The sequence below is a fragment of the Leuciscus leuciscus genome (assembly GCF_965113295.1).
Source record: "Leuciscus leuciscus genome assembly, chromosome: 5".
In the NCBI taxonomy this organism is placed as follows: Eukaryota; Metazoa; Chordata; class Actinopteri; order Cypriniformes; family Leuciscidae; genus Leuciscus; species Leuciscus leuciscus.
The window spans coordinates 41,235,585-41,255,607 of record NC_138729.1 but is presented as its reverse complement, the minus strand read 5'-3'; the positions used below and the strand labels follow the sequence as shown (position 1 = coordinate 41,255,607).

The 20,023-nt window shown below is 39.4% G+C and overlaps 1 protein-coding gene across 1 annotated transcript; it reads left to right on the top strand.

Annotated features, from left to right (window-relative positions):
• Positions 1–96: 96 nt before the first annotated feature.
• Positions 97–19,916, top strand: svopa (SV2 related protein a). Its single transcript, XM_082170336.1, has 16 exons — positions 97–413; positions 4,246–4,406; positions 5,241–5,326; positions 6,711–6,809; positions 6,984–7,055; positions 7,151–7,275; positions 14,572–14,635; positions 14,839–14,964; positions 15,098–15,226; positions 15,962–16,035; positions 16,265–16,341; positions 16,559–16,663; positions 16,764–16,875; positions 17,051–17,132; positions 17,804–17,893; positions 18,641–19,916. The coding sequence occupies exons 1-16, from the start codon at positions 379–381 to the stop codon at positions 18,851–18,853; spliced, it is 1,650 nt and encodes a 549-aa protein (XP_082026462.1). The 5' UTR covers positions 97–378; the 3' UTR covers positions 18,854–19,916.
• Positions 19,917–20,023: the final 107 nt, after the last annotated feature.

Genomic DNA, 20,023 nt, shown 5'->3' with positions numbered 1-20,023 from the left:
ATTTTGGAAACATGTAGGCCAGTGTAATAATCTATATAAATAATAATAAAATAAAAAAGAACATGAATGGGGGGAATGATAGGCTATTATGATCAATGATATACATGGATGGCAAAGTGTATTGATTCATCATCTCCAGAACATATTCACAGTTCCCTGCTGGTGCTTTGGTATGACACTGGCGTTCCAGCCTTTGCAGAGATCCAGCAGGAGCGACACGACAGGCGCAGGAATCATGGCAGCTCCGCACAACACCGCCCCTCTCTGAGCTCTTCACGGTCCTCACGCCTGTGGTGCTGAAATCAGACTCGACTCGACTCGACAGCAATGTAACGGCGACGAGACAAAGACTCCGTCAGCCCGACGAACAGACCGATAATGGACGATGATTTGTTTCAGTTAAGGCAGCTCCCGTGAGTGTTCTTTTCATCCTTTTTCTTTCATCCGCACGCGACCTGAGCCATCATGCAAACACTCTTCCGTTCATTTAAGCCCTTTTAGTGACCTACAGCGACTAGAATCTGCCGTAAACAACGTGACATTGATATTTATGCAACTTAAAAAAAAAAAAAAAAATCAATGCTTACATAATGCTGTTTGATGTAGAATATGGATACGCACATTTGGGATTTATGAATTGGCAGAGGTGCATGTTCGGTAAACAGCTCAAGTAGATTAAACAGCTTATTTGTGCATGTTAAAGCAGTAACCTTGTGTTGCAAAGACCATTTTCCTCGTCTTTTGGTTCATTTGCATTTTTACATGTCATGACTCCTTCCATTGAATAACACAATGGTTATTTGTGTATACATGTGTTTTATTGATATATACACTCATTCTGCTCACAGATCTCAATTTATGCCAATATCACTTTGAGAGCTATTCAGATTAATTTGATTGGCTTTTTAGAAAATGAAAATCCTGTCTGCGACTTTTCAGATTTAAATCATTTCTGGGACAGGGCGTCTTAACCCAGGGTTAAATACAGTGCTTAGCCCTTTACAAATGTGGCAGGGTTAAAAAAAACATCTTAACCCAAGGTTAAGTATACACTGAAGAAAAACCCTTCTTAATTTTACAATAAAAATATATGAAAAGGTATTATAAAATACATTATTAATATTTTAACTATACTGTATTGTCCTGTTAAATGTAATGTTATTTTCATCCTATTTAATTTTTTTATTATAAATTACATATATGGTAATACATTCTTTTTCCTTCCAAACCCCATCTTTTTTTGTATTTATTTTTTGTATTTTGTATTACAGTATTTACACTAAAATTACATTTATTGTCTGTAAACCCTCTGGTATTGTTTATTTGGGAGTCACACTTGTGTTGTTTCAGTCAAAAGTGACCGAACACCTAAAATGTAACTTTTTTTATTTTCAGTAAAATCAATGTAATATATTTTTGTTCAATAATATTTTTTATTGTGTATTTTGAGAGAATTTTATGTTACAAATTAATATTAATGCAATAATTATGATCATTTTCCATTTGAAAAAAAATCTATTTATTTATTTATTTTTCAATTAAAGTCAAGTCAAGTCAATTCAAGTCACCTTCATTTATATAGCGCTTTTAACAATATAGATTGTTTCAAAGCAGCTTTACAGTGATAATAGGAAATTAAAATAATAGAGATTGTTTTGGCTTTACAGCAGCTCTAGAATAAAGTTATTGTCCAGCTAAAGTTAGTTTTGATTGATTCACTTCCGTTGCAAAGATCATTAGTTATTAACTTAGGGGCCGCTTACAGAACACAGTTCTAACAGAAAACCCTTAAATTAAAGCTGAATTTTATGTTAAAATAGAGACAAGGCATTTAAAATCCAATTTTTGAAGGCAGATTAGTGCCATCTGATGGGAGTAAAATAAGGAAAACATCTTTAATGCCATGGTGTAACCACTAGATTCCTATTTAGCTCTATATAAAGAGGCTTATATATTCTATAGTTGTTTTTAGACATAAAAACTTACTTTTATTAGGCTGTGGATTTGGATATATATTTAGACATTCTCAAAGACTGCTTTTTGTCGAGGTTTAGATCTTTTCTGTTTGATATGTTGATTTGAAGTGTCAGTTTTTCCAATACTTGTATTGTGTTGCAGTCAAACCAGTTCATATTATGTTTGAGGGTGGGGTTTTGGTGGAGTGTGCCTATTTTTAAGTCTTGATATTTTAGTGTCACCCCCTAACTGATGTATGCTTTTTTCTGCAATGTGGCTGATTTGTAGATTGTACCCTCCCCTAAAAAATTGCTCTCTTTTTTAATATTTTTTTGTATTTCCCATTAATTTCCTATGGTGGTAATCTCTGACTGCGAACAACACAAGTGTGATTTTTTTTTTTTTTATCACCATAGAATTTGAATGGAGTCCCCATTTTTTTCATACCATTCAGATGAAGTAGTGATTTAAAAAAAAAATCTGTCTAAAATGTCCTAACAACTCCTAGGAGTGTTAAATCTAATCTAATTTTCATATTTTATGTAATCAGTTTTTTTATTGTAAAATTTTTCTGTTGAATTTTCAAAACATATACAGCATAGCATAAAGTCTATGACTGTTTTGAAATGGAATGAGGTCAATCCTGAACAACAACATATCTTGGTCTTGATGATCACCCAATGCATCAGTGGCATCTTAACAAGACAGTACACGTTACAAATAAATAGAAATTTGCCCTTGTGTGTCATTGGGCTTTAACCTTTTTATGATCATCCTTCGGATGAGACGTTAAACCTGGATCCTGACTCTCTGTGGTCATTAAAAATCCCATGGCACTTCTCGTAAAGAGTAGGGGTGGAACCCCGGTGTCCTGGCCAAATTAAATTCCCTCTTTATCAATCACAGCCTCCTATAATCCCCATCCTTTGAACTGGCTCTACCACTCTCTCTCCTCTCCACCTTTAGCTGGCGTGTGGTGAGCCGTTGCTCTGTGGCTGCCGTCGCTTCATCCATGTGGACGCTGCACACTGGTGGTGGTTGAGGGGAGACCCCCTGATATGATTGTAAAGTGCTTTGGGTGTACAGTAGCACATAGTAAAGCACTATATAAATGCCAATGTCATTCATTCTTTCATTCATCTGTGTTGCAGTAAATATCTCTCCACTGATTCATAAGAGTTTTGAATATTCTGCCTGCTAAAGCTGATGTTATTCCTGTGCTTCTGATGCTTGGCTGTAGGCCCGGTCGCCATCTGATGGTGTGCAGGAATCATGATGGCAGCGCTCTTAATTGCTGATATAGAGCTTGTTTCAGCTTGGCTTTTTCCATGCTTTATGGAAATAATCGTAACAATCATCCTTCATTCTTAGCATTTTCTTTATGCTTGCAGTCATTAATGGAGCTCAGGTCTGTTCTGTCATTGATGATTTATATCTTCATCCTAGTTTTGTGTTTTTTGAATGCTCTCGAGTCTCGATGTACTTTTTATCTCTGCTGAGCATGGAGAGGTCGTCTGTTTAATTACACTGCCTGTCTGCTCATGAAGGCTTTATTGCTCATAGTGTCGCTGTGAGCCCTGCAATTACAGTTATCAGACCATGGGATATCTGTGTGCTCCTCTTACTTACTGTTCCCTGGTCCAATCTGTCTAACCGCGGAGATATTTGTAAAGTAAAATCCCCCGACTGTCGCTAGAGTGTCTGTCACTCTTGTTTTTAAACAGCAGTTTTCATTCAGTGAGAAAATGCCTGTCATCCAGGTGCCCTATAAAGGCTGACGGTTGTGAGTCACAGTTTCAAACATCACTCCACTGTCTCTTCACACATCATGCTGGCTTTTTCTCAAGCTTTTTTTTCTAGAACACCAGAAGAGGGATTGCACAAGCAGGAAGTTCCTTGGCAACAGTCTCTTGTTATGTGCATCATTCTGTCCTACACATTGCATCTGTATTCCATATAAAGATGCTTGTTCTGTCAAATGATTTATTTTGCCCGGCCACTTTACAATAAATAGCGTATATATGCTGCATGGTGTGTGGGCTGCTGCTATATCATGCATAGGCATCGCTAGACCTGTGATTAAGATGCCAGGCATCATTATGTGATCTTTCTTCATATTTTTTGAAAACAGCCACTGCAAAAATATAAAGGATATTTTATTATATAAATATTTCATATATCAATCCTCCCCTTACCGGTTGTTTTAGTCGCAGCTGAATGCAAATACTACAGAATTTCCTGATTGATACTGTACCTGATTTTCTGCTTGCCTGTTCGTCTCTCTGACAGAGTGGTGAAATTTCGGCGTACAGGTGAAAGCGCTCGCTCAGAGGATGAGTATGGCAGCAGGGAAGAGGCTTTGCAGGTGGAGGGAGGACGGACGGATATGGAGTCTGTTTCCTTGGCCGATGGTGCTCCGGTGCCTCGGGAATTTGCCAACCCCACTGATGGTATGATTAGCCAATTAATACAGCTTTTTGATCACTAGCTATGTTTTTTTTGTAACATTTTTGTAAGAAAAAGCACATCTTTTCTTTCTAAATATGTTTTTAAATTTTTTATATATATATTTATTGGAGATTTTGATCTGGGTTTGTTATTGTAAATTAAAACTATTAAAAATCGTTTTTGTCAATGAAATAAAGCTGAAATGAAATATTAATATTAGATGAAAAAGTTTAAATGTAAATGAGAAACATTGCCTTGGCAACTAACTGAAATAAACAAAAATGGAAACACTCTGAAGAAGGCTGAATGGCCGAAATGCATCAGTGTGCAGTGTTTTAGTTATTTTTAATGTTTCTAGAGTGAGCCATGATTTGAATAAAGGCTTTTAAACTTTTTTTGAACCAGAAGAAGTGCCTTGGATCTCTTTTTCTATAAATACAAGTTTGAACCCCCAACTAAAGAAAGAGCACCTTCTGAGACTACTTAACAAAGGTCCTTCCAGCAAGCAGCGCTCCAAGATGTTTTCCTTGATCTGAAATAAAAATAAGTTTAAATTGAAGTACTAAAATGATTAAAACTGAAATAAAAATAAACTAAATCTAAATAGAAAACTAAACTAATAAATGACAAATGCACATAGGAAATGCTAAAACTAAATTAATATTTTATATACAAAAATAAAAGTCGATTCACAATATTAATAATAAATAATACTGAAATAACACTGTTGTGAGCATGTTAATGCCTCCTACAAAGCATAGTGGATTTGCATTATCAGACAGCTCACTGAACATCTTTAAGGCTAAACTACTCTCCATATGTTACTCTTTCAACAGATACCTTCATGGTTGAGGATGCAGTGGAAGCCATTGGCTTTGGGACATTTCAGTGGAAACTGTCCATCCTGACTGGACTTTCATGGGTAACAATACTTAAACGAAATGTAGAGAGGGAATAACTGTTGTACCCTCACAACACTGTATAATATAGTGCAACAGGGCTCGTCCAATTCTTCAGAGGCACTGGTTCCGGAAGTATTTTTTCCATTTAAGATTTTTTTGAAGTTTTTGTTAAAGCGTAATAGCCATGAACCTAATCTCAGCCTCAGACGTCACGTCTACGAACCGTTGTCTGAACGTCTGATGCATATGGCACACTTTTCTGGAAACACTTCAGGAGTTTCGAAGTCGCAATCTGATTGGTTGAATTCTACAGGATATCCGGCCGGGAGACGCGTGTGTCGCGTTCTTTATCGGTCCGCCTGGAAACAAATGCCGTGACGCCAAAACCCCTTGTGGAAGAAGAAAGCCGTTGTGTTTAATACTGTGACAATGAGCGCTTACCAGGATCAACTAAACGCTGGATTTTCAAAAGTACATGAAGTTCGCAGGTCCATTGTTGCAGTAAACTTGCTCAACGTCCATGAATGAATAATTTATTAGATACAGCTGGTCTGTTATTGTATGGACATCGACATTATATTGTCAAACATCCTCTTGGGGGGTCCTCCTGCCGTCCGTTGAAGGTCTGGCTACGCGAGACTACCATGAACCAAGCTAATCAACAACAAACTTTGATTTGAAGCAAACAATTGAAAATCAGACAAAAATACAAAGGCAAAAGACTGTGTACTTAACTGCTTTAGTGACTGAAAGAACTACAATCCCATGAGGCATTGCGAACACTAATTGGATTAAAAACAATGGAGAAATATAAAACTACTTATTAACAAATGTTAATTATATATATAAAAACAATATATTTTAAGTTTATTGCAATATATGCACATATATATAAATATTCAAGTATTTTGTGAGCATAGGGAGATCGACTCGATTAGGTCATTCGCAGTGCTTCATGGGAGTAGGCGGAGCTAAAGAGCTATTTTGGTGCGGTTTGAATTTGGCTACTCTCAGAATGGTGTAATTTTCTGTACAGCTTCACAGGTAAGGTAGTTTTCACCACAAATTCTGCTGTTAAACGCGTTTGTTTAAAGAATAAGTTGAAATAATGCTGGCTGGCGGCTACAGCAGAAGCAAATACCTTGGGTTAACAACTTTGTAGTCAACAGTAGGTCTGCCTTTAAAGGTTTGTAAGTTATTGTTAAAAATCTATTTCACTATGGAGAAAATGAATGGAGTTTTTACTTCCGGAACCTGACTGTTGCACTCTATTGACCTTGGATTCTAGAAAGACTGTGTCATTTTTATGAGCTGTACATTTTCAGCTTACCTACCAATTGTGTTGTCAGAATTAGTTGTTGCTATATTTATTTCCTTATTTCCGATGATTTTATTTATGTGCAGATGGCCGACGCCATGGAGATGATGATTCTCAGTATATTGGCCCCTCAACTGCACTGTGAGTGGGCACTGCCCAGCTGGCAGGTGGCACTGCTAACTTCGGTACTGTACACTACTCCTTTAGTCAATAATGAATCCTCTCTTGCTTTTTAGATAGTTTGGCAGTAGGACTGGTTTTCTTATTCTGTTAGGCTTTGCATCAGCTGCTCCTGAATGTGTTTTCTTGATTAACCACATTGTTATGAATAACTGTGTTTCTCCCCTTCTCTGAAACAGGTTGTATTTATTGGAATGATGATCAGTTCTTCATTATGGGGGAACATATCTGATAAATACGGGAGAAAAACAGTGAGTTTGTTCATAAATGAAAGAGCAGTATGTGCATGTTCAACGATATAGCTGGACAAATGTTAATTATATAACCCTGTGTGTGTTTGTGGTAGGGTTTGAAGATGAGTGTATTGTGGACCCTGTTCTATGGCCTCCTCAGTGCATTTGCACCTATATATGGATGGATCCTGTTCCTCAGAGCTCTGGTGGGCTTCGGTATTGGAGGGGCTCCGCAATCGTAAGTGTGACACAAATTTAAATACATACACAACTGTTCAAAAGTCAGAAATACTTTTTAAAGTTTTTGAAAGCCATTTATGCTCACCAAGGCTGCATTTATTTTGAAAAACTGTAATGTATTGTGTTGCCGCTAGAGCGCGCTGTTACGTTGGCTGGGCCAGTTCCTTTGTGTGGACACCAGCAACAGGTCGAGGTTCCATGTTCTTCAGTAAAGCAGTTATCGTGCAGTCACACTCGCTGTCTTTATTGTCTCCAGTATCTTACATGGTGTCAGAAGTGTAGCATGGCTACCCCGCAGTTTGAGCACCCGAAGATTGACTGGGAGGCTGCGGATTTATATCAGGAATTCGACCGTTTTCTGAGCCACGTTACGTTCGTTTTTGATGGACCACTATCTGAACTAACTGCAAAGCAGCAAGCCGGCTGGCTGGGTACGTGGATAGGCAGTCAAGGCAGATAAATGTACAAAACGCTCACCTGGGCTGAAGGTGAGAAAGAGGATCCTGAAAAAGTGCTAGAAAAGTTTGAGAAATATATCAGACCAAGGAAGAACAAGAGGATAGCTCGCCATCGTTTCAAGCAGAGGAAACAAGACGTAAGTGAGAGCTTTGACCATTTCGTTAAAGATTTACGGATACTGTTAATGGATTGCGCATATGCCGACCGTGAAGACATGTTGATTGACGCAATTATCGTGGACGTGCGTGAAAAACGAGTGCAAGAAAGACTACTAGACAAAGGAGAGGAATTAACGCTAGCCAAGGCCATTGAAATCCCTCAGCAATATGAGATGTCTCAGAAACAATTGAAAATAGTCCGAGATGATGTTACATGCTCTCAGGTGTCCACTGTAGCAGCAAGTGTTCAACCTAAGCCTTCTGGCCAAAGCAGGAAAACTCGCTATCCAGATCGCAAGTTCACTCAGTCAAAGCCCCCAGCTTTCTGTGCTAGCTGCGGTAAACATTCCGATCACAAATGGAATGAGGGCAAGTGCCCAGTCAAGGGCTCAACGTACTCTTACTGCCACTGACCCAACCACTGGATGGCAGTGTGCCATAAACGTGCTGTCCACACACTGAATGTAGAGGCTCTGGAGGAGACTGATGATGAAATACTGAACATTAGCCTAACAGACGTTGTGCTTCCAGCAGATGCATTAACTGTGAACAAATGGTCTGTGCATTTGATGATACTTTCGCAGAGAGTCCAGTTCAAGATAGATACTGGTGCCAAGTGTAACACTTTGACTCTTGACAGCTACCAGCAACTCGTGCACACTGGTGAATTGAAGCGTTCTAACAAGCTGTTGCGCTCCTACTCTAATCATAAGCTCAAACCAGTCGCTGCCGTAGATTTATCAGTGCACTACAAACAGTGTGCCACCGATGCAGAGTTTGAAATTGTGGATATTGCACTGGAAAGTGTGCTAAGCGGAGCCACGGCTGAAGCTTTAGGTTTGATTGCAAGGCTGAACTCCGTACAAAATGCTGCTGAAGCTGAGGCTGACTCGCCTGTGGAGAGCATTCTCGAACAAGACATTGTTCCTCAAGGCCTTTGTGACTTTCCTGAGCTAATACGCACCACAGGGACTCTACCAGGTTGGTACACAATCAAAATAGCCCAATGCTAAAGGTGTTGTCCACCCCGTGCGCAGACAGCCAGCTGCACAAAAGGGACAGATTGTCCAGAAACTGCATGAAATGGAGGAAAATGGCTATGTAAAAAAGGTCGAGCAGCCCACTGAGTGGGTCAGTTCAATGGTGGCGGTCTCTTGGGGAGACAAGTTAAGAATTTGTCTAGACCCCAGCGATTTAAATAAAGTAATCAAGAGAAAACATTACCCCATGCGCACCGTTGAAGAAGTCGTGTCATCTATGCCTCGAGCACAAATATTCTCAGTCCCCAATGCCAAGTCGGGATTCCTCCAGATTGAGTTAGATGAAGAATCATCATTCCTTACAACCTTCAACACACCCATTGGTAGGTTTAGGTGGTTGAGGCTACCGTTTGGAATAAAATGTGCCCCCGAGATCTATCAGCGGATCATGGATGGTATGCTGCAGTGGCCATTATGGATGACATCTTGATTGCGGCCCCTACTGTGAAAGATGCACGATGAAATCCTACACAAAGTCATCGAGAGACCAACAAGCTACAACTTAAAGCTTAATTTCAATAAGTGTCACATTCAGCAGAGCCAAGTCCCATATATTGGCCATTTACTGACTGCAGACGGCCTGAAGCCTGACCCAGCCAAGGTCCAAGCAGTCAGGGGCATGCCGGAACCTGGAGTTCGCCGTTTTTGGGGGTTTGTGACTTATTTGTAAAAATTCATACCGAATCTCAGCGAGGAAGATGCAATGCTGCGTCAGCTCCTGAAAAGCAATGTGGAGTTTGTGTGTCAACCGGCTCAGAAAAGAGCCTTTGCAAGGCTCAAAGAACTGTGTTCACACCCCCCTGTACTGAAGTACTACGACCCATCAGAGCCAGTTGAAATTTTCTGTGATGCAAGCAGCAGTGGATTAGGTGCTGTGCTCTTGCAGGACAATCACCCTGTTGCGTTCTCCTCCAGGTCTCTGACCGACGCTGAGACCCGCTATGCTCAGATAGAAAAGGAGGTGCTTTCTATCGTCCATGCATGCACAAAATGTCATCACTATATCTTTGGAAAGTCAGTCACTGTGTATAATGACCACAAACCACTGGAGGACATTTTTAAGAAATCACTGCTTTCCACCCCCATGCACATACAGTGAATGCGCCTGCGCATCCAATGGTATGATTTGACTGTCAGGTACAGGAAAGGAAAGGATATGGAGGTGCCTGACACACTATCCAGGGCGCAACTGTCACACAATACCTCAGAATTGGAACATTTGGAATGTGTATCCATGCTGAACTATGTGGCTGTAAGTGAAGAGAAGTACGCTGAGCTACAGGAATGCACAAAAAAAGAACTGAGTTCCTTACAACACATCATCCAGCAAGGTTGGCCGGAGCACAGGAGAGATGCCCCAACTACTGTTCAGCCATATTGGGACTCAAAAAGTCAACTGGCCATATGTGATGGAGTTGTGTACAAAGGGCTGCGTATAGTAATACCACCCACTATGAAACAGCACATGTTAAAACTCATACACCGGTCTCATTTAGGAATTGTGAAAAGCAAGCAGAGAGCGCGTGAAGTGCTCTATTGGCCGGGCATGAGTGCAGAGATAGAGGTAGTGAAGAATTGCAGCAAATGTGCCAAGTTCCTAAACAAACTACCAAGATTGCCTCTAAAGCCAACTGAAACCCCAGAACTGCCATTTGAGCAAGTGGCCTCTGATATCTTTGAATTTGATTGCAAGCACTTCATTCTTCTCGTGGATTACTTTTCAAAATACATTGAAGTGGACGAGCTTAAAGATCAGCGAAGCCGTACTGCCATTGAAATACTGAAATCACAGTTCAGTCGTCATGGGATTCCTACTGTCCTATGAACAGACAATGGGCCCCAGTATGCGTCAGAGGAGTTCTGAGACTTTTGTGAGAGCTATGGCATATCACATCTCACATCATCACCTCACTCAAATGGAGAGGCCGAGCATGTAGTACAAAAAGTGAAAAGACTTTGGAACAAAGCTCCAGACAGACATTTGGCATTGCTGGACTACAGAACAACCCCGCTAGAGACAGTAGAGTTGTCCCCAGCGCAGCTGCTCATGGGCAGAAGACCCAGAAACAAACTCCCTGCAGCTCAACAACTGCTTGTCCAAAAGGCCTACAACTCTTTGAAAGACAGACACCTGCTCAATAGGATCAAAGCTTCCCAGAAGTACTACTACGACAAAGGCAGGGCAATGCACACTCGCCCTGCGCTGGTGCCAGGTGAAGAAGTCAGAATGCAATCCTACCCCGGCCACTCCAAGTTGTCTCCAACTGTTGTCATCCAGCAACATAGCAGCACATCCAGGTCTTACATCGTCAACTCTGGTGGCATGGAGTTCTGCCGGAACTGTTAGCACCTTCGCAAAAGCACTGCAAGAGCGAATCAGTCCCGTCACCTCCTGCAAGATGAGCCTTGGGAGGAGTTGCCTGATGTCCTTCCAGAACAAGAGGAACTGATTCTTCCCCTAGTTGGGACTTCAGCTTCACCTGCCAAGGAACCCCTGAATGTGGATCAACCACAGCCCTCTCTGCCCTACACCACTAAGCATGGCAGAGTGGTTAAACCCCCTGAAAGACTGAATTTGTAGTTGCTACCTGTCAGGAGTCAGATGAGTCCAGTAGTGAAACAGTCCAGTTGGCCTAACTGTTTGTTGATAGCTTTCAATAGTTGGTAATGATCTCAAGTTGTTCCTGAATAGTTAAAGAAATTTGTCAAGTATGGTGCCTTTGTATAATGTCATTAATAAGTTGGAAGGTACCTTGAGGATTGTTTATTTTTGCCTTTAAAGGTGCTCTAAGGCTAAGCGATGTTGGGTGACATCACTTCTTGTTGACGTTCGAAGTATTGTCAAACAAAACAGAGGCTAGCTCGACCCTCCTTCCTCCTCATCCCGTCCCCTCCCCCTCCCTTCCGTGATTCCTGAAACAGTCATGAACCATTTCGAAAAAACAAACTGGATTTACCCACCTGTCCAGCAAAAACAGAGCCACCTGAATGTCGGATTGGAAGCCCTTCTGTCGGCGGAGTTCTCGCCACCTTTTGAAAGCTTTTCCGATGTAAATTCGGGACTTTGCGTTCCTTCTCCTTTTCCCTATTCTTTGTTATTTGTTCATCGGAACGTCGTCTCTTTGGTCGTGTGTCGGCCATATAAAAATTCTCAAGAATATACAATTTTAACGTTAGTCGTTGTTAGGACATCTCTCCTCTAGCTAACTTCCCTCTTCATGCTTCTCTCTCCTCCACTCCCCACACACCCCCCTTCATGTGCACGCGCACTAACCCCCCAACCCCCACCCCCAAATCATTCTTGTTGGTTATTGGCTTAAACACTGTTTGTTATGTTTTGTGGCCAAGGCTGGGCCAATTTGTTTTTCTTGCCGTTTGTGGAGCCTGGGCTGTCTACAGAGACCGTGTTTTTTTTACAGTGTGTTCAGGGGACAGGCAGCTAGCGGATAGTGAGGAGATGTTTGCTGGATGTGACAAAAAAAAAATTGGCCTAAAAAACATGTGACATCGCTTAGAGCACCTTTAAATTTGCTTAAGAAACCTTCAGTTATTTAGTCTGCTATCTATGGTATCCCCATAAATAAGCTGAAGAAGGGAAGATGTAATGTATTGTTTTGCCGCTAGAGCGCGCTGTTACGTTGGCTGGGCCAGTTCCTTTGTGTGGACACCAGCAACAGGTCAAGGTTCCGTGTTCTTCAGTAAAGCAGTTATCGTGCAGTCACACTCGCTGTCTTTATTGTCTCCAGTATCTTACAAAAACAGTAATATTGTGAAATATTATTACAATTTAAAATAACTGTTTTCTATTTATATGTATTTAAAATGTATTCCTGTGATGGCAAAGCTGATTTTCAGCATCATTACTCCAGTCTTCAGTGTCACATGATCCTTCAGAAATCATTCTAATATGCAGATTTGATGCTCAAGAAGCATTTATTATTATTATCAATATTAAAAACTGTTTTAACTGCTTAATATTTCTGTGGAAACCATGATACGTTTTCTTTAAGGATTTTTTTGATGAATAGAAAGAACCACAGTCTTTACTTTCACTTTTGATTAATTTAATGCTTCATTACTAAAAAGTATACATTTCTATCTACATTCTATCAATTCTACTGACCCCAAACTTTTAAATGGTAGTGTACAAACATTTAGTGAATTATGATAAGGAGATTTGCAAGATGTTAACCTAACATTTAAGCTTCATTTACAGTTTTTCTCGATTGCTTAAACACATTTCTTGAAAGTATGCTTCTTATTCTCAAAACAGTAAACACAAACCCATAACGTCTCACCCAGTTCCCTTATTTTTTTTGTTAAAAAAAAACAACCTTTGCCCTCAGACATCACACACAAGCCCTCACAAACAAACACACTACAACATAGTCTTACACACTGGTGCAATAAATTCAACAACATTTCCAAAACTGGAAGTTATGTTGCTTGTGGTTCCCCCACTCACAAACCTTTTCACATGATGAACACAAAAGACACAACCAATGGATACACTGGAACATTTTTATTCATTCATGTACTACACAGTACAACACACACAAAAAAAACCAAAAATGATTCCGCCTCAGCATCCCGTCTTTGGTCTGGGTCAGCCAGAGAATCTCGTCCACATCACAGGCTATATTGGCCCTAGCCAGGCAGAGGGGGTAAAATCCTCTTGCAGGCCTGTTCCCCGCTGGCACGCATCAACTGAAATATTTGGCAGGCTTCTTCCATTTCATCGTCTCGTGTCCTAGAAAAATTTAAGTACTGATTACTGTAACTGTAACACATCCTTTTTACAAAATGGAAGCATTCAGAAAACTCTATCTGTATGTGAGGCAATTGGATGCATTTCTTTTTATTACAGTAGTATAGTGCAACAGCTACAGTACATGTATGTGTTGTAACAGCACATAGTACAGCTCTCTAAAGTTACAGTATAGAGCAGTCTGAAGTAAAGCTAGCTGTTTTTCTCCCTGAAGGTTCTTATGATCGAGGCGAAGAGACTCAAATTTCAACTTCAACTTCCTCGTAGCCCAGCCTCGACTCATAGTCATACCATGGACAAAGACATGGGCAACTAGAGTGGCACGAATTTCATCCGAGACTTGTCTCTTTGCCCTTGCCCTTGCCCTTGCCCTCCTCCTCCTCCTCCACCTCCTCCACTCCAGTGTTCTCGACCTCTTCCTTCATGTCTTTCTGGATCCATTGTTCCAAAACTGAATGAACTGACTCTGGCCCTTTTATCCATCTATTGAAGGTTCTGATTGGTGTGTGATCAATTTTGACTCTTAAGGTGATGATACACAGGGCAACTTTTTGAGTAATGTTGCTGCACAATCTTGCCGAGCGATTGTTGCTTGGGCACTTTCCCATTGAAAATGGGATGACTCACATGACTCATGTGTCAAAACTGGGAAATAGTGTTTATAGTTTAGTGAAATGGGTGTGCTTTTTGATAAATGGCGTTATGGTTTCGATATTTTAGTTCAAAAGCCTGGTTATAGTGTTTAAGCAATCAAGAAAAACTGTGATTTTTTTTTTTTTTTTTTTACTGTGATTAATCTGAATGTGCCACTTTCATCTAACAACATCATTAAATATTTAGAGACTTAAACCTTTGCTCTCTCCTCTAAGAGTAACATTGTATGCTGAGTTTCTCCCTATGCGGTCCCGAGCCACTTGCATTCTGTTGATAGAGGTAATATTCTATTCTATTCTATTCTATTCTATTCTATTCTATTCTATTCTATTCTATTCTATTCTATTCTATTCTATTCTATTCTAATCTATTATATTATATTAAACGTTTCAGTTATAAGTTGAACCAAAACATGAAGTCATCATAACCAGGATAACTTGTGGATTTAGTCTAAAAATCTCTTTCCCTCTGATCCGCTGTAGATATTCTGGGCTTTGGGTACAGTATTTGAAGTGCTGCTGGCTATTTTGGTGATGCCAACTTTGGGCTGGCGCTGGCTGCTGGCCCTCTCCACTATTCCACTCTTCATTTTTGCTTTTTTTTGCTTTGTAAGTATGAAGTTCTCAAATATCAGTTAGTTCTCTCTCTTAGAGCTAGATATGAAAAGTACATTTGTTTGTGGTGTGAGCAATATATTGTCTGAACAATAGTGTAAACTAAATGTCAAATGCACATCATCAGTGGCTGCCAGAAAGTGCTCGTTACGACGTCCTGACAGGAAATCAGGAGAAGGCTTTGAACACACTCAAACGCATTGCTACAGAGAATAATGTCCCAATGCCACTGGGAAAACTCATAGTGGCCAGACAGGTAAGGTACTAGTTAAATATACTTATATATTTGTATATTACTTTATGTATATCAATATGGCTTTCTTTAATGGAAAACAGTTAAACACTTCCTATAATACAATGCTGTTGAATCTGTAGCAGTTGGGAGCTACTGCTATGATATGATTGCCCATGTGCTCAGGTGGGCAATATGATTTTGAGTCCAGCTCGCAAAAACTATCTCTACAAACAACAATAATTGACAATAATAAAACAATAATTTCCTACCAAAAATATGATAAAAAAAAGAGAAGGAATAGACAACTGCATATGTGTTTAAATGTTTTCATGCATAAATTATGATTCATTAACATGTTTGTACATAAAATAAAAAAAATTAAATAAATAAACTAGAGCCACCTTAAACCACACGTGTTCATGTTTTTGTCTATACAGAACTATTTTATATATATTTACCACTATCTATACTTCAAAGAATCCTGAAAAAAAAAAAAACGCATCATTGTTTCCACAAAAATATTAACTATTTTCAAAAATGATAATTATAAGAAATTTTTCTTGAGCAGCAAATCAAGTATCATATGACACTGAAGACTGGAATAATGATGCTAAAAATTCAGCATTGCCATCACAGAAATAAGTTACATTTAAAAAATCTATACAAAAAATGTTTACACAATTTATAGTGATAAATATTGTTATTTATATGTCATCTCTCCTTATTTTGAGTATAATTGTTGTTTTCTGTGTTTAGGAGGACAGGGGAAAACTTCGGGATCTTTTCTCTCCACCCTTGCGCTGGACTACTGTTCTGCTCTGGTTCATATGGTAAAAGAGTCCTACAATACTGATTCCTATAAATTACTGTGTAAACAGCCATTAAATCACGAATGTAGATGTCCACTAATCCTTAAAAGGACTTTTTGTTCCTTGAGATTTGTCTGATCTCACTCTTTTATTTCACAATTTTACTCAAATATTTCACAATGTTTAGTTCTTGCTGCTTGCATTCATATTCTGTTTATTTTATTACATTATTATGCGCTTCCTGTTGCAGGTTCTCTAACGCATTCTCATATTATGGTGTGGTTTTGCTGACCACCGAGCTTTTCCAGGAGGGAGGCGCCTGTGGTGGTGAGTGACAGATATTGTGTTTAAAAACAGACTGGAGCAGCATAGTGAGAATGTAAAGGCCAAGTATGGAATAGAATACCATATTTAATATACTGTATATACTATATCAGTATAAATCAGTATGTGTAATACATTTCAAACTATAGTGTGGTAGAAAACTAACTCAATACAACCAATGTATTCTGTATGCATATATTGGTCCTGTATCACTCCCTAGGGGGGAAGGGCAGAAAAAGGGACCCAGGATGTAGTTTGGAGTGCAAATATCTGAATTCAGATGATTACAAAGACCTTCTGTGGACCACACTTTCTGAGTTTCCAGGTACATCTTTGAATTATAACACCATTAACATCTCATTTTTAAGTAACGTATGGCAGGCAAAAAAGAAAATGTGATGAACGTATTGATTGATGCATCACAGGCCTGCTGGTGACCCTCTGGGCAATTGATCGCTTAGGAAGGAGGAAGACTATGGCACTGTGTTTCTTTGTCTTCTCCCTCTGCATTGTGCCGCTCTACGGCTGTGTGGGAAGGTCAGAAAGCATATCCATTATGGACATTTTTTTAGAGCACTCGAGCCTGTGTTAATCTCAAATGTGAACATACATCTACAATCTACATGTCATGGAAAATCAGACTAGTATTTCTTTCTAATGTGACATCTTTGATACATTATGCCATATAGCCTAACTATTCCCTTTATTGCAGGACTTCTTTGACAGTATTTATATTCATTGCGAGGGCCTTCATCGCTGGAGGTTTCCAGGCTGCATATGTGTATACTCCTGAGGTGAGAACTCAGTTAATATATCATTTCTATTTCTTGGAAGAACTGAGGCTTCAAAGGCAAAGCTCTATCCTTCTTTGCCATGTCAAAAGAATGTGAAATAGAAACACAGCAAAATGTGACACTTAAATTGTAAGGAGAGTAAAGCCTGTAGACTGTCAATGTGGTGTTAAATGTTTCTCTCAAGGCAACAGCTGCGCTAGAGAAGGATTTTGACCTTGGGAAACGTCCAATTCCTGTCTCACTCCCACCACTTGGCAGCAATTGCAACAACTCACCTGAAATAAAACAGGCCACTTTGTCATCCTACGTTTTTTCATAAACTACTGGAGTTCATCTCCAGATAAATGATTGGATGGTTGAATATTACACACAGTGTCTGTATGTTGACTTTGACATTACTGTCATTGAGGTCATTTTATTGCGTAGTTACATAGTAACTTGACTGTATATTACCTAAAGGAGAGAGGCATTTTTCTTAACTACATTAATCTACAGTATGTCTGGGATATTTAACTGGGTTTGAAAGTGTTTATAGCATAAAATCATGCTGAAGAAACTTTAGGGAAATAATGAATCCATATAGATCATGTAAGTCCATTCACTCAGTGGTTAAGTAATAGTTAAATTTTAAATGGGAAGATAATGGTTATCTCTCTTTGTGTCTTTTACAGGTGTATCCCACAGCGACGAGGGCACTGGGTTTAGGCACCAGTAGTGGGATGGCCCGAGTTGGAGCTCTCATCACACCATTTGTGGCACAGGTGTGGAAACACTATCTAGAAAATGATAAAAGACTTAAAAATACAGAATACACTAACCCTAATGTTGGAGATCCAATATACTTACTTTCTTTACTTTGTCTTAATTTATTTGAAATCAGTTAGGGCACCTGCTCTGATATGTTGATCTGTGCTGCTCATGTGGGCAACATGATTAGGAGTCCAACTAGCAAAAACTAACTCTACGAACAACAACAGTTCAAAGAGATTCTCACCAGAAATTTGACTTAAAAAAAGAGAGAAGAAAAAACAATGAGTCTCATTCCCTAAGTGTGCATACAGTATGTGTGTAAATGTTTACTTAATATTATTAAGTGAATGAAGAAAACTATAGCCAACTTAAACCACAAGTTTTAGTTCACATTTTTGTCTATACAGAACTATTAGATACTGTTATCTTTTTTAAACTTTCTATTCATCAAGGAATCCTGAAAAAAAGAGAAAAGTAGTTTCCACAAAATACTGCGATAATAATAAAAAATGTTTCTTGAGCAGCAAATCAGCTTATTATAATGATTTCTGAAGGATCATGTGACACCAGCTTTGCCATCACAGGAATTTTTAATTGTAATAATATTTCAGTATTACTGTTTTTACACTGTATCAAGTAAATGCAGGCTTGGTGAGCATAAGAAACGTCCTTCAAAACAGTAAAAAAAATCTTACTAACCCCAATGTGAATGTGAGATTCTTTGACATATTCTATCCATCTCTGCTTCCTTCCTGAAGGTGATGCTGGAATCATCAGTGTATCTGACTCTGTCAGTGTACTGTTGCTGCTGTTTGCTGGCTGCTATTGCTTCCTGTGCACTGCCCATAGAGACCACAGGACGGGGCCTCCAGGAGTCCAGTCACAGAGAGTGGGGTCAGGAGATGATGGGACGGGCCTCAGACCACAGCCCGGGAGGGATTCCACATTCAAGCTCTGGATCACAGGACTGAGGGAACACCGCGGAGGGGTTTGGAAAGACTTTGTAGAAGAAATTGGTCTTAGATGGAAGATGGGAATATTATCTGTAAAATAAAATGTGTGTCCACAAAGGAATCGCAGTTTTAATTGTTTTAAGGACTGCTTGGTTTTTATTTAAATCAGTCCATTAATGACACGTTCCCCCACCAAAGGTTGCAAGGTTTCTCTTTATGAACCTCCAGACCAGAAAAATAAAGGGGAATAGATTTCCATCACATAATACTCCCCGTTTGCCTCATTTTCAGGTAATACAACAGTAAATGGGTTGAAAATATATCTATAATTGCATTATGCAGTTTAACACATGAAAACCATCATCGCTCTCATATGTTCAAAGGATTTGAAGAGCATTTGGGGGTGTTTAGGAGAAGAACGAAATATTTGAACTTTCAAAGTCCTGAAGTCTTGTAGTTGAAAGATAGCACAAGGGTTTGTGTGTTTGTGACAGGTTTAGTATGAGAGCGAGTAGAAATATTTATTTAATTTTTTATTTCTTTAAGAGGGCCTTACACTCCACTCCCAGCATTCCATTGGGGCGGTCATGACAACTTTTATCTATTCATCGAAGCAGAGACCGGATGCTGCTATAAATCAGACATTGCACCAGTTTGTGATCTCTGTTATCTTGTTTTTGTTTCTCTCAAAGGACCATTTACCATACTTTAAGTTGGTTAAATGTTAGCCATTGATAGTGTTAGACTTTCGCTGACACCCAGTGACGTTATCTAGTGGGCATCAAAGTCTTCATTTCGTACCACTCAGCACCTCTCTTTGTCCTCTCACTGGCTGCCAACTGCAATCACTCATGTAAAATTCTCATTCATGTACAAAACTCCAGTTGTTCCCTTATAATCTGGCATATCAAAGGTTACTGAATCCTAAGATACAGCTCAGTAACAATAAAACAATAGCAAGTGGCTTTCATCTAAAAAAAGGTCTGTAGATCAAGTATATTTTTTATTACTGTCATACTGTCTTTGTTTCTTCAGCTCGACTTCTCAATTATATATTCGGTCATTTGTATTTATGCCTTTTCAACCGTACAGTGGGTATGTGTGTGGCATGATGGGAAGTGTGCAGTTGTTCCTGTGAATCCAGAGAGTTGTCTCCTATGCCTGCCTTTTGCGATTTAGTGCCGCGTT

Bases quoted from the DNA above. Each gene is read 5' to 3' on its own strand.
- svopa (XM_082170336.1), top strand. From the start codon at position 379: ATGGACGATGATTTGTTTCAGTTAAGGCAGCTCCC. The intron at 7,056-7,150 runs GTGAGTTTGTTC...TGTTTGTGGTAG, and splicing joins ATAAATACGGGAGAAAAACA to GGTTTGAAGATGAGTGTATT. The intron at 14,636-14,838 runs GTAATATTCTAT...GATCCGCTGTAG, and splicing joins CTTGCATTCTGTTGATAGAG to ATATTCTGGGCTTTGGGTAC.